Below are 16,065 nucleotides of genomic sequence, written 5' to 3'. Positions count from 1 at the left end.
GAGAGAGAACTGATGCGGGATGGGCGTCCCATATATCCTAGTGTTTCGAATTAGAAACTAGGAGGCAAATCGCTTCGTACGTGTCCATGGAATTTCAACTACGTACGGATTGTAAGTGAAGTGAAAATGATGGATTTCCTCGCACAAGGCCTTCTGCTTGCCGGACAACAGCGAGACGAGTATCGTTGGGAAACAAGGCGAAATGGCGATCTTGTGACTCATTGCGTGTGAGATGAATACATACCGTTGAAAATTGAAATGAATTATGTGATATTATTGCCTTCCCGATCGAATTTCGGTCATGGCGGCCAACCTCCATGGAGGATAGAGATTAGCCAATTGCGATCCGCGCGAATTATTATTACATTCAAAATATTTTTATTCAATTAAACTTACCTACTTCTGAATCGTCGAGTGCATCTACCACTGGTTCGGAATGCCTTTCATACCGAGAAGAACCAGAAGAAACTCGGCGGTTGCTCTTTGCAAAGATTTGATTTGAAAGCGAGCTGCAGGTCAAATTCAGGCTCTTTCATCATTTACAATTTACATAATCTTTGGTTGTATAATATTATATGCGAAAGTGTGTTTGTTTGTTGGTTTATTGATTTGTTGTTTTGTCCTCCAATCACGACGCAACGGAGCATCGGATCAACATGATTTTAAGCGCGGGTATAGTTAAAGACCTGTAGACTGACATAGGCTACTTTTTATTCCGGAAAATCACGCGGACGAAGTCGCGGGTGTCAGCTAGTATACAATAAATGATGTTATAATCAATTTTAAATCGTTAAGTTTAATTATGATGAATGTTTTATGACTTTATCAGGGGGCACGGCAGTGCCCCCGCCAAGACGAGCCAAACGGCGGCCGGGGCGCTACGTACCTTTTTCTCGAAGTGTTTCGCCGTATTTTCGACCCGTCATAACTTCGGTCTGGATGACGCTAGAAAGCTGAAATTTTCAGTATAAGGTGTCCTCAGCAAATTTACTAAATATACTAAATATCAAATATCTAGCTTTTATGGTTACAGATTTATTGATACCTAAAATACGCCGATTTCGTCCCTCACTGATGATCATCAAAACCTCTACTCAAAACCTCTAAGGTACTTCCCGAAGTCCTAGAAGACTGAAATTTGGTATGTAGACTAGAAATTGACTACAAACTACAGGAAAATTAAGAAATTGGAAATGCCCCCCCTCTACGCCTCTTACGGGTGAAGCAAATCTGTAAAATCTGTCGCTAGAAAGCTGATATTTTCAGGATAAGATGTCCTGGGCAGATTTATTAAACGCATTGAGTATCAATTGTCTAGCTTTTATAGTTTCAGATTTATTGACAGTCAAAACTTCTAGTCTGTAATTCTAGGGTACTTCCCGAAGTCCTAGAAGACTGAAATTTGGTGTGTACACTAGAAATTGCATACAAACTACAGGAAAATTAAGAAATTTAAAAATTTCCCCCTCCACTCCCACGTATGGGGGAAGCAAATTATTTGTAAAGTCTATCGCTAGAATGCTGATATTTTCAGGATAATATGTCCTTGACAGACTTATCAAACGTGCCAAGTATCAATTGTCTACCTGTTATGGTTTCAGATTTATTGCCATTCAAAACCCCTCTAGTCAAAAGTTCTAAAATACTTCCCTAAGTCCTAGAAGACTGAAATTTGGTATGTAGGCTAGGGATTTCATTAAAACAACAGGAAAATAAACTTTTCCCAGTCTGTACATTTAAAAAATGTGTTTCCTGAAGTCCTAAAAGACTGAAATTTGATATATCTGCTTTAAAATTGAGTTGCAAGATTCCACCCAAACAAACATAGTTACATACATTGCAAGAATAAAAGCTTTTAAAAAAAGAGGTAACGATAGAGAGCGGGCCATGAAAATGATGTAGGTACCTACAAAAAATAGATCCAAAAAAAAATCTAGGGCACCTGCCAAAAAGAAATGAAATCCCACCAAAAACATTTCATGTAAAATGTTGCCAAGACTCACAAGTTCATAATGCTTTCACTGTTAAAAAGTGATGAGATCTCTAGTAGAGCCAAGCCCCTAGCTGAGCTTAGAATTGCGCTGCCCATGGGACCTATCCCAAGTCCAAAGTATATAGCTCTTAAATGCTCTTGAGTATATCACATTTATAACAATAAAGAACAAATAACTCTACTTACAAGCTCTGATTTTACAAACACTAAATCTTGATTAAAAAAGTACGGCTTGGCCGTTTAATGTTCGTGAAAGCATTACATGGCATAACATATTATATTAAGGTCATAAGGAATAGTTTGTTCGACAATTACTAATTTTTATTATACTTCATGATTGTCGCACAAGCTATTCCGGGCTTAAATGTCATATCAGATAAAAGTACCACGAACATTAAACGGCCAAGCCGTCCTTTTTTAACCAAGATTTAGGGTTTGTAAAATCAGAGCTTGTAAGTAGAGTTATTTGTTCTTTATTGTTATAAATGTGATATACTCAAGAGCATTTAAGAGCTATATACTTTGGACTTGGGATAGGTCCCATGGGCAGCGCAATTCTAAGCTCAGCTAGGGGCTTGGCTCTACTAGAGATCTCATCACTTTTTAACAGTGAAAGCATTATGAACTTGTGAGTCTTGGCAACATTTTACATGAAATGTTTTTGGTGGGATTACAATGTTAACAAATTATTGCTTCGTTATTTTAAACCTAAAGTAATTAATTAGACTGCTCGTTCATTATAGAAACTTGGGTATCGTTTTTTTTACTAATTCAAAATACCTCCACCGCAATTATTCAAAGGATGTTGAACTCAACTAAATTCGTAAATAAACTAATTAAAAACACGAAAAAACAAACTAAAAGTTTGAAATTCACATTTGGAAATGGCATCAGACAGCCGTAATTTTGACTTTTTTTTTCAAAAAATGTTTAGCCTGTGGCACCCGTGTTGATAAAACAATCACTGTAACGATACCCTACACATCCAAATCTATTCAGCCATTTAGAAGTTATGGTGGAATAAAGTAACTCACATACATAGAGGCATTACATATTTTTTGGGTATTCGTCTCAAAGTATACACGTTTTTACGAAAACGTTATACTGTATAAACCTTTGAAGAAATAAAATATTATGTGGATTTGCTGAAGTGGAACTGTAGATTCTTATCTACGTTGTTCTCCATACAAAAGACTTCAACGCGCTTGGTTATTCGATGCACAGTTTTGCTACTACATATTATATTATGTAGAGTTTAGACTGAGGTCTGAGGACTATAAAAGTTGCCATCATTATTAATTAATTATTATTTAACAATCATTTTTAAATGTAATACAGAACTTATTATATCATTACTTAAAGAACAATTAATAAATGAAAAAGTGTGTCTGTCTGTCTGTAACTTCTTCATGGCCCATCGGTTTAACTAATTTTGACGACCTTCGGTACTGAGATAGTGGACGGACATCTAGGAAATGGATATAAGTTACGTTTATCCCGGGAAATCAAAGAACTTCCGTAAGATTTTTAAAAACCTAAAACCTACGCGGACCAAGTCGCAGGCATCATCTTGTATAGAATAATCTACAATCTAGTAGATGGGTTTTAATAAAATAATTCTTTCACTATGACATAATTAACTAGAAACCAAACAGTTATATTTTTAAGTGATTTGTTTTCGTTATAGATACAAAAGAAAAAGGTACGATAACCAACAATCTTTTTGAATCAAGATAATTCGAGTTTTAAGTTTGAAAATGATAAAACATAAACCATATAGAGCTATTCTATCATACAACATTACATGTGATACCGAGACACTATTGTTAACAAAAATCTCCAACACACAGCAAAAACTATATATTCGTTTGGTATTTAACTAAATGTAAGAACAATGATGCATTCTAACATTTCAGTTTTTGCTCTCAACAATAGAAACCATTATACATATAATTAGGTATTTTATATAGCTTTAGGCATTGGTGATTATTAGCTGTTTGCCTTTACAAGTTATGATTTATTGCAATTGGGATGATGTCTAAGTCAAAAATAAATTATTTCTTAGGAATCATTAAATAGAGGATCTTCTAAAATTCGTAAAATCCACGTCCGCTGTTAGTTTTCAGTTTGCTAGGTATTTTAAATTATCGATTTAACTAAAAAAGTACGTCATACTACGTTAAATGTTTAAATGTCGTCATATCTGTGTATTTCATACAAGCTCCCTTACTAAGCGAGCGATTTGACGTTTGAAAAAAGTCGCTGATTTGACTTGTAGTCATCCTCCCTATTATAATACGCGAACAATGAGCAACACATAAATTATTTTGTTTATTTATTACAGAGGTCATGTTGGAGCAAAATTTTATATTCACATTAAAAATAGCTACCACAAGAACTAATTGTTATTATACATCATCATAACATCTACTTAGTATGCGCCGTGATAGCCTAGTGGCTAAATCGTCCGCTTCCTATTCGGGAGGTCGGGAGTTCGATACCTCTAACTTTTCTGGTTATCACTTGCGTAAACGGTGAAGGAAAGCATCGTTAGGAAATCTCTTTGCTTCTCCATAATGTTGTCAAAGGTCTGCCAATCCAAAGGCCAGCGTGGTGGATTATGGCTTAAGCTTCAACCCTTCTCATTCTTTGAGGGGAGCCATGCTCAGTAGAGGGTCGTTAGGTTGATCAGCATGTTAATCTAATCGTAGACAGATAGGTACATTGAATTTTATTTTTATTTTATTTTTTATTTTTATTTATTTGGGACAATAAACAATTACATATTATATATTTAAAGCTATAACTTAAATCTATCATTAAATATTAGTAAATATGTAATCAACTACACTATCCACAGCTTAACAATAGAACTAGGGCGATACAATGTGAATAAACATCTTAACCTAATATCAACAAAGGACTGTACAGTAATTTAAAAAAAATAAACAACTAATAATATTATGCGGTTTATACAAAACAAAAAAAAAAAACAAAAACAAGAACAAAAACAAAAAGTGACTGTTGTTTGCAAAATAAGGGAAACAGAAGTAAATAGAGAAATCCTTATCATAATTGAATATTTCGATTATTAAATTTTTTCTTTTTTTTAAATATCAATAATAGCCTTTTTATATCTACCTTCAGACAGGGCAAAGTTATTTAGTTCAGTTTATACAAAGCGTACCTATAAAATTAATTGATTTTAAAAGAAGAACTCTGGCACGGTAGTCCATTGCATTCTTATGCAATAGTTTCCGAATTTGACGTCTGTATGTCCTTGACAAAATGACCTTACATTGACACCAATTTTCATCGGAATTTTTTGAATATTCATAATATTAATTTGTCCTTTCGTTTCTAATTAACAAAACTGTGTCAGTTGAATCTTTTTTCGCGGTTAGAATATTATTGTTAAGTGATGTTTAACATAATTATTTTAATCTTCGTGCATGTATTCAAATAGGTATTTGAGTGGTTTATTTGGGTATAGTTCATTCATTTGAATAATATACCTAAATTTTCGGCGCACATTTCACTGTTGCCTTTTAAACAATATGCCGGGTAGTTACAAGACCCTGGATTAATTAATTCCGAATGAAATCGTTTTGATTGGCTGAATTTATGATATTCTTGTTGCAACAATACATTGTGGCCAATAGCTACAAACAGTAAGCGAGTAGCAACCAATCAGAGATGATTGCGATCGTGACATTGTAGCTATCATTCTACCGCCATCGAGCCGCTGATTTCTTGGTATTAAAGATGGCTTATTATAACATGCAGCAGAATTAATCATGGAGGATACGCACACAATCGACAATCACGAACTAGGTGTCGCAATTCTTTACGGGCTGTAATAGTTGAACCGTAGCAGAGCGGATATTAAGATAAATCTCAAAAGGTTTATTGTTTTACTGAACAGGTGGTGGCGTGCCGCGGGTGGGTTCATACGGAACCATATTTTCTCTATTGTTTATTCATGGAGGCCATAGCATGCCCTAGTTTTGTTTATCTCTTTGGCTAGCAATTAAGAGGAGTTTGGTTTTCATTTGAATTACCAATTCTCTCAATGTTTTGTAATTACGTTCTTGCCTATGGTTTGCTAAATTTCCCTAACAATGTGTAGTTTCAAAGTTACACGGACTCAAAGTCCGTATAACTTTAAAAATTATGCATTGCTACAAAAAACTAGAAAATACAGACAGAGCTATATTAATTTTTAGTACGTGACATGTAAGTAGGATAATGTATTTCTCCACTCTTTCTCTATTTATCGCCCGTTAAATGACTCTTAGCTTTCTATTAATAATATTAAATTGGCTATAATCGCTATAATCAGATAATACAAATCCTGTAGAGGTGCTCAAAAATTTTATTAAATGTCTTTGAATGTAGGATATAATATATCACTCTTTTGTGTTTAAAATAATATTATACTTATCATATAATTATTATATAATAATAGCATCAAATTATGTATAAACATGCGACAAACGTGTATGATTTCTCACAGACCTTGAATTTTCAAGATGCTGACACAAGAATCTAATTCCGGTTCTAGTATCACCATAAAAAGCCCGTAAAATAGTCAGCTTGGAACGACAATTTATTACAACAATCAATAAAATAAAAGTTTTTATAAAGAAAAGTCGAGGTTATGATATTATTATTATTAAAATATTAAGAATCCTGCTGCTTTGAACATGTTTTTCTTTTAGTGTTTCTTCCACTAAATATTATCTAAAATACGAGTATGGTGTTGATATAACAAACGCGGATGTGTTGTGGATACACAGGCTTACGGCTGAGTTTTGTTGAGGAGTGGTGAATAAAATAGGACTTCTATTTAAGGAAAATAGTCTAAACCTGTCTTTATGATGACCTATTCAGAGATTCACTTTTACATATTTAAATACAATATGCCCGTAAATGATGCGATATTGCCCAAAACCGGTGTACCGGTAGGTAATAACTCCTTGTTTGTATGAGTACCACAAGATTCTGAAACCGATATTATATGTGCTTAATTGAATACAAAAAAATGAAATCCGCCAAAAGTGCCATTCAGACTCACACAAGAAGGGTTCCGTACCATCTATCGTAGAAATAAAACTTTTTATATTTTTAAATTGGCATGGCGGGCATTTTTAAATTTTTATTATTTGTTGTTATAGCGGCAATAAAAATGCACACTCTGTAAAAATTTTCACTCTACGAGTAACTATTTCAGTATAAAATGGTTCATGATATATCTAGTCCGTTGACAGATGAACGGACGGACAGTAAAAAAGGCCTGTTGGCATCCTTTGGGTACAGAAACCTAAAAACCGAAAAGTTACATTTTAAGTACTTTTGTTCTGTTAGAAAGTTAACAGTTTACTTTTACCTACCTATCTATTCACGATACCTATAACTCTCCATGAATCACCATAAAAATAGCACAGTTCATAGACCGGTCCTAATAAAAATTACAGCACATACAGTAACTGACTTAAATTAACGAAATGTGACAGAATATGTAAAAAAAAATTGAAAAACAAAAAGATTATCCAATCCCTGCTTTGGTATTGTTAACTCAAAAAACGTTTGTAGGTTCAAAAGAATATTTAGAAGTCTATTTGAATAATGACTCTTTAAGAAACTGTGCTCTGACCTAGATTATGCACAACACGGAAGTCCTAAGCAATTACTTCTAAAGAGCACTAAATGACAATAATTAGGTGAGCAAATAATATTAACAGGGCTCTCTCCGTCACTCGTTTCCACTCGTTTCATACAATCGTAGTTCCAATTTCATTTGAATATTAAGCAACTAAAGTCCATGAAATTTTGCAAACATATTCTAGAAACTAATATCTGTGTCTGTGGTGTTTTAGATTTTTCTAAAAATATATAGTTTTAAAATTACAGGGGCTCAAAGATTTGTATGTAAATTTTTAAGACCGCGTAACTTTGAAACCGAATATTTTAACAGAAATCTGGAAAACCACAGACATAGATATTAGTTTCTAGAATATGTCTGCAAAATTTTAAGGACATTGGTTGCTTAATATTCAAATGAAATTGGAACTACGTTTGTATGAAACGAGTGACGGAGAGAGCCCTCTTAAGTGAGCTAAAGTGACACAGGATTACAACATTTTGCTATCCAGTATCAGCAATGACCTGCTTTTTATTTTTAACCCCCGACCCAAAAAGAGAGGTGTTATAAGTTTGACGTGTGTATCTGTGTATCTGTCTGTGGCATCGTAGCTCCTTATAGAGGTTTTTTCGGGGGTTTTTTAAATTTTAAGTTATTATTTATTTACTTGTACCAGAAAGTTATAACAATAAAGAGAAAAAGAAAGAAAAAGTAAACTGGGAAGCTTTTATCCCTATAAGAGATCTCTACCAGTGATCCTTGGCAGTGCAAGAGGTTGTAAAGGGAGTAGAATAGGCACAACAAAGATAGAAAGTTTTCATGAAATAAGAAAACCGGCCAAGTGCGAGTCAGACTCGCGCACTTAGGGTTCCGTACTCGGGTATTTTTTCCAACATTTTGCACGATAAATCAAAAACATAATTTACATTTAAAAAAAACACAATTTTTTTTACATAAAAGTAAATAAAAATCTGTTTTAGAATGTACAGGAAAAGCCCTTTCATATGATACCCCACTTGGTATAGTTATATTATTTTGAAAATTGAAACACATTTTAATTTTTTTTTAAATGATGTAACCACTTTGCAGTTTTCAGGTTTATTCCTGTACTTGTGCTATAAGACCTACCTACCAAATTTCATGATTCTAGGTCAACGGGAAGTATCTTATAGATTTTCTTGACAGACGCGACGGACGAACTGACAAGACAGACAACATAGTGATCTTATAAGGGTTCCGTTTTTCCTTTTGAGGTACAGAACCCTAAAAAAGCTTAATAGATATTATTATGTTGTATATAATATAGAGTTTAAATAGTATAGAATATAATATCATAGAAACTAATGCCGGTTCAATAAGTTCAATAATATATACTCGTATTATTTCAGAGTTAACTGTTCACTGGTATGGCGCTAAAACCAAAAATGTCATTCAAGAAGCTGTGACCTTTCATCGGCCTTCAGCTACCGACCGTCCTAGGCGCATCTACGTAATGAACATTCAATATGTTTACTTAATACTACCTATTGTTAGTTTTTACTGCAACATGTAGTAATTACTTCAGATAAATAATATTATAAGTGTAAATCAAAAATTTATAACACCCCCGACAAGTGAAGGCTACAGTAACTAGAAAAGAGCTGATAACTCTCAAATGGTTGAACCGATTTTCTTAGATTATAGCTAAGAACACTTTCGATCAAGCCACCTTTCAAACAAAAAAAACTAAATTAAAATCGGTTCATTAGTTTAGGAGCTACGATGCCACAAACAGATATACAGATACACACGTCAAACTTGTAATACCCCTCTTTTTGGGTCGGGGGTAAATAAAACAAGACGTATGTACATATATTGTATAATCTAGTTGACCGCCGGCGTTCCAGCTTCACTGTGTTCATCATCATCATTTTCTATATAAGGAAAAGCTGACTGACTGACTGACTGATCTGGGCGCGTTTGGAACCCTCGTTGCCTTAGTTTTAAGATAACGTAATTAATTATCACCACTACATCATTGTTTCAATTCATTCAATTCACTCATTTGACAGACAGACAACAAAGTGATCCTATAAGAGTTCTTTTTTAGGGTTCCGTAGCTCAAAAGGAAATACGGAACGAATATTGTAGTATCTGCCAAGACCCACACTTAGGGTACTAGTTTGCTGTTGACTCAGAATCATGAAAGGTAGCTATGCTATAGCTTGTGCTATCGATAAAGCGAAATCCGAAAACCGTGAATTAAAAAAACTCTCGTACGATGGTACAGAACCCTTCGTGTCCGAAATGTGAATCCAACTCGCTTGGCGTCAACCAAAGATTAGGCGTCACCTTTAAACCACAAAGTAATTAAGGCTGCAGCGCAGCCTTTACACAACTCATAAAAATTACCGATATAAAACAATCAATATTGGCCGTTAACCTTTTCTTAATGACCTCCGTTTCGACACGCTCGCCTGTGGAAACATCTTTACGCCAAAGTGCCGTCGCTTATCGGTTATTTTCAGACCCTATAACTTCTTAATTTGGTTAAAAATTGGTTTAAAGTCGTCTGACTGTCACTATGTATTAAGTAATTAGTCGCTTTTACAAAATATTTTCGTTTAAATATTTTTTCATTACCTATGATGCTCGCGACTTCATCCGCGTGGTATAAAAGTTTTTTAAAAACGCGTGGCAACTCTTTGATTTTCCGCGATAGTAAGTCCTAACCTTTATCCGTCTCTGGGTTGCAATCTCTTTAAATAGATGATTATAGATGATGATTATAATAAAAAGATGACGCCCGAAACTTTTTTGGCGCGCGGGAACTCTTTGATTTGCCGTGGCAAAAAGTAGACTATGTTTTTCCCAGGATGTAAGCCACCCCCGTAAAATCGGATTTTTTAAAACGATTTTGAAGAAATTAGGCACAGAGTTAGCTTATATCCTGGGTACGAACATAAACTACTTTTTATCCTGGAAAATCAAAAAGTTCACACGGGATTCCCAAAGACCCACCCACTTAATCGATTTGTATGTTTGGTACCGAGGTAGCATCTCGGAAATTGTCATAAGCTACTTTTTACCCTGGAAAATCAAGGAATAGCCACAAGATTTTTATATTTTGTTAAACCGAAACTTACGCGGATAAAGTCGCGGTCATCATCTAGTAACAAATAAATCCTACTTCAATGAAGGATTCCATACATGTTAGTCAGAGTTGACTACAGATGTAAGTCGGCAATTATTCTATAGCAAACGGCATAATTTGCATTGTATTAATCAAGTCACTATCCAAGACCATCTGCCTACATTTATATAGAGGCATGCGTTTAATTACAATTAGAACATTATAGCACAGAACCTCGTGTTTACATTTTTGATTAAGTAACTAGCTGATGCACCTGACTTCGTCCCCTGTCTTCGGTTTTAGGTCTTTAAAAATCCCGTGGTAGCCTTGATTGTCCGGGATAAAAGTAGCCTGTCTGTCTCCGGGATGCAAGCTATCTCTGTAACAATTTCTGTCAAAATCGGTTGAAAGGATGGACCGTAAAAATTAACGAACAGACAGACATTTTGCATTTTTTTTTGTAAAAATAAGGAGCAAATAAACTGGCGGGTCACTTGCAGTACCAAAGGAACCGTCTATGCGTTGCCGGCCTTTCAGGAATTTGTTGGCCCGCCCCTTGAATAACCCCATGTACTGAAACCCATGAGTATTGAATTTTTAATATTAGTATGGTAATATAGATAAGATTATCATCACCATCAACCCATCACCAGCCCACTACACAGGTCTCCTCTCAAAAAGAGAAGAATATTAATTTACTCTACACGTCTTCATAAAGGTGTTTTTTAGTTGGAATGCAAAAAGGCAGCCTCAAGGTGAGAATTTTGCTTAAAATCTCGATTCTCGATAAATTTCGCAAAATGTATTGACGCATTGTTGTTATTAGGTAATCGCGAACGTAACCAACCGACGACGCGGACCACACAGCGGCGAAAAAGCATCTCTCATTTTGAGAAACGTACAATCATGTTTCATATAAGATGTTCTCATATTTACGTTTCTGATACGAACTGCTCAGCTAGGGAAAGCCAAATGTCCGTGTTTCTTGCCACGTATAGCCTTATGCAGCTTAAGGGCAAAAGTGAATAGGAAACTTCTGTAAAAGCGTGCTGAAATCTAGATCTTAATAAAATTATCATTGCTTTTCACCAAACATAAATATCGTGAATGGCTGCCTTGTAAAAAATAAATTAAAGCTCTGCCAAAAACAAACTAAAAAGCAAAAAAAAATACATTTAAAAATTGTGCTTTACATCTGTCATAAACTGAATCTTTTCCAAAAATTTATAGCAGTTTGCCTTTCCTGCCGAGAAGAACCAGCAAGAAATTCGGCGGTTGCTCTTTTTACTCGACTACGGCAAAGCCGAAAGGAAGGGTTATGATTTTAGTCTAAGTTTCGATTAACAATATTATGCCAATGAAAGAAAGGATATTTCCCCCTAGTTTTGTTTTGTTAATAATATTCAAAAGAGTATGAAATTACGTTTGTATGGAGCGAGTGGCGGAAAACGCATAGTATTTGATGACCCAGGTTCAAACCAAGTCGCTGGCACGTAGACAGGTCATAGGTAAGGGACACTGATAAAATTTGGAAATAAATCTACCTGAGTGCGCCGTAATCACCGTAATTATAATTAAATTATGCTTGTGAAATGTTAATGTAAATTAATAGCTCGATGTAGTTAAAATTATCTTATAAGATAAATCTCTCAGTAATCGGAGACCTAATACCACCTAATACGATAAACTTATGATTTTAAGCTTATTCGTGGTTTAACCACATATTACATTGTAGATAACGAAATATTGACAAATAAAAATCATCAAATGAATAATCGTGGTATGTACTAATATGATAATAGGGATGATGACTACTAGTCAAATCAGCGACGTTTTATCAAACGTCCTGGCTTACCTAAGAGAGCCTGTAGGAAATACGCAGATGTGACGTCATAAACGCTTGACTTAGTTTGACGTAATTTTTTAGTTAAATCGATAATTTAAAATGGTCAGCAAACTTAAAACTAACAGTGGACGTGGAATTTACGAATTTTGGAAGATTTTATTAGAATTTACTATTTCATAGTTCCTAAAAAATAGTGTTAAATAATTATTGACGGGATTCGTGGTATTTCCATAAGCAATCAAAAATCTAATTTACAAAAAGTAATAAAACATGCAAAAAATTCATGATTTATGATATAAATAATAATATCTGCAAGAAAACGAACCGAGTAATGTGCATAAATCCTCCAAAAATATAACATAACAAAAAAAAAACTAAGATTAAAATATGAACATAACTAATAACTATGTATTATATCATAACAACAACTTGTTTTGTTTCAATGACATTATTATAATATCTAACAATTAGTCGTAAATCACCTAGGTCGTCCTTTAAGTTTAAATCAAATCATCAATAAAGCGCATAATGCAGATAATGCATTGCAAAATGCATTATAAACTTTTGAAACATAAATCAACAATTCCAATTGTAACTTAATCGATATCTATATAAATGCAAATCAATCGCATGCGGCAATTATGAAAGATTATCAATTGAAAATGGTTGACTTTTTTTGTTGTATTTGTAAATTGTCATGACAAGGTTTGTATCAAAGATTAGAAAATCCACCGGAAAAGTCGGAAATTGGTACTTTTGTATGAAAATCTCAATACACTTCTTACTTTCTTCATTAGTAAAATGCATCCATGCGAAGCCTGGACGGGTCACTAGTTTTTCATAAAGCAAAACCGTATTGATACTACTATAGTATAATTTTCCAAATGCAGGCATTTTTAACCCCCGACCCAAAAAGAGGGCTGTTATAAGTTTGACGTGTGTATCTGTGTATCTGTCTGTGGCATCGTAGCTCCTAAACTAATGAACCGATTTTAATTTAGTTTTTTTTTTTTGTTTGAAAGGTGGCTTGATCGAGAGTGTTCTTAGCTATAATTTAAGAAAATCGGTTCTGCCGTTTGAAAGTTACCTGCTCTTTTCTAGTCACTGTAACCTTCACTTGTCGGGGATGTTATAAATTTTTAATTTACATTTGTCAATTCAAAATGTCAAATAAGTACATAACATATAACTATCAAACTTGGCTATCAAATAATTCGTGTCACAATTTATTCGAAACACAAAATTTTCACAATACCTGTATTTTTTTTCGATAAAGTAAAAGTTAATCCAGGAAAGATAAACAGAGGAAGACCTCTGTAGGTTGTTTCATCCCCTAGAATCCAAGGGGTTTAATACTTTCTAAGCTTCCTTGAACTAACCAGTAAAGGTCTTAGTAAATAGCAGCGTCCTTTAACCCTTAAGAGAATAGAGAGTTTTAAATAACCAATATATTCAAGTTTTGCTTCTTTTAGTTACTGAAACTCTTACTAATGTTAATTAATATTAAAGTAGCTAAAATTAAATAAATAATCAACCTTAGTAATATCTGCTATTATTTGAATTTCAACCACTGTTATCCCTATCCTTATCATAATTCTAATCCATTTTAAGGGTTAAATCCATTTAATGTATAAAAACTAGTGACTATAATGTATAAAAAAATGTATAGTAGGTATCTGCAACTAATTTATGATTTTCATGTCTCAGCGTCTGCAATCTTCGATCTATCCTTGTCCTATCCCTATTCTTATCCTAATTGCTGTTAAAATTATCCCTATCCTTATGACCAGTAATAGCTGCAATTAATTTATGACTCTCAACCAATGTTGTCCTATTCTGTCCTTAATCTATCCCTATTATTATTGTAATTGATGACAATGTCATCCCTATCCTTATCCTAAAAGTTAGTTAAAAGCTTACCATGATGTCCGATAACTCACTCACTGCATAATCACACTCAATCAATTTAAAGTATGAAAGCTTCAATTTATAGTAGCTGCAACTAATTTATGACTCTCAATCTCAACCCCTGCAATCCTTATCCTATCCCTGTCCTATCCTTATCATTATCCTAATTGTTGACAATGTCATCCCTATCCTTATATCCTTAAGGCTAGGAATAGCTGCAATTAATTCATGACTCTCCACCTCTGCTGCCTATCCTGACCTATGCACCTATCCTGACCTATATTGTCACCAATTAGGATACGGATACGGATAGCCCTATCCTTGTCCTAATTGGTGACAATATCATCCCTGTCCTTATCCTAAAAGCTAGTAAATGGCTTACCATGATGTCCGGCACCTCACTCACTGCATAATCACACACAACACAACACCGCGCGTTCGCAGTCACGTATGACCTGCGCGCGCATCTTCCTGCACATATATATAGCTTCGGCGACAAATATTAGGCTTTTATTTTACGCAGCCTTTGGCTTAGATAACTTGAACTGTTTTTATCAATCATCTGCAATTTTTGCATCGAATTATCCTATTTTTTATTAACGATCACGAGGCTCAAAGTCAAGGCCACTATGAGTTCATGCGTTCGATGAAATCGCCTTGCATATCTTGTTATAATCGGAAAGTAAAAGTAGTTTTTATTTCTACTTTTTCTGATTTTTTGCTATAAAATCCAAAATATTCTCGAATTAAAAATAATGAAGCTAACGAAAAAAACAATAAATTATTATTTGAGTCCTACAAATGAATAAATTATTTCCCTTTTTTTAAGGAACTCATCACAATCGCAAAATAAAATTTAATTACGGAATAAAATTGACATTTTGAGAGTTTTTGTATTGCAAATCTATCAACATAATATCTTTAATCGTCGTGCGTCGTTAAAATTTACTTGACGATTAAAAATTGTTGTTAATAAATTTTTAAACTATAATTTTTTTTATAGAGTGATAATTTTAAAGTACTTAGAGCTGTCTACAATAAGATTACTACATTAAATAAATTTTAAGATTTACATAAAAAATTATAAAACATATAAAATTAATTTTACTTAAATAAAAAATATATTCATAGTAAAACTATCAATCAAATTCAAAGATCGCTGTTAAACATAGAAAACTGCACTTCTATCAAATCTATAATCCTTTCTGAGGCCAATCAAATAATGTTATTTTTCTGTATCATAATAATATATCAAGAAACCAGAAGGTTGATCTTCTGAGGATCGATCGATACAAATAAATCATTGATAAATAATATATTTAAAGAGATCTTCCAAAATTAATTGAGTGTATGCTAATTAGGCGTTCGATATTAATCAAAAGAGTAAAATTTAGAGATGGCCATTATTGCTACTTTCAAATCATTTTCATTTGGTAAATTTTTTTTTTCTTCATAATGATTTAACAGATGATTTTTTACGGAAAATGTTTTTTTCAATTTTCGGACTTAGGCTTAGTTATTTGCTACTGTAATATTGAACTAGCAATTATGATTAAAATTAA

General features: G+C 33.6%; 1 protein-coding gene across 1 annotated transcript in view; it reads right to left on the bottom strand.

Annotated features, from left to right (window-relative positions):
• Positions 1 to 14,945, bottom strand: part of LOC123866672 (proline-rich extensin-like protein EPR1) — a 33,213-nt gene extending 18,268 nt beyond the window's left edge. Inside the window, exon 1 of the mRNA XM_045908356.1 lies at positions 14,886 to 14,945. Coding sequence (XP_045764312.1) covers positions 14,886 to 14,888 — 3 coding nt within the window. The 5' untranslated portion in view covers positions 14,889 to 14,945. The remainder of the gene's footprint in view (positions 1 to 14,885) is intronic.
• Between the last annotated feature and the right edge of the window lie 1,120 nt (positions 14,946 to 16,065).

Source organism: Maniola jurtina, chromosome 7 (genome assembly GCF_905333055.1).
Source record: "Maniola jurtina chromosome 7, ilManJurt1.1, whole genome shotgun sequence".
Classification (NCBI taxonomy): domain Eukaryota; kingdom Metazoa; phylum Arthropoda; class Insecta; order Lepidoptera; family Nymphalidae; genus Maniola; species Maniola jurtina.
This window is presented reverse-complemented; position numbering and strand designations above follow the sequence as displayed.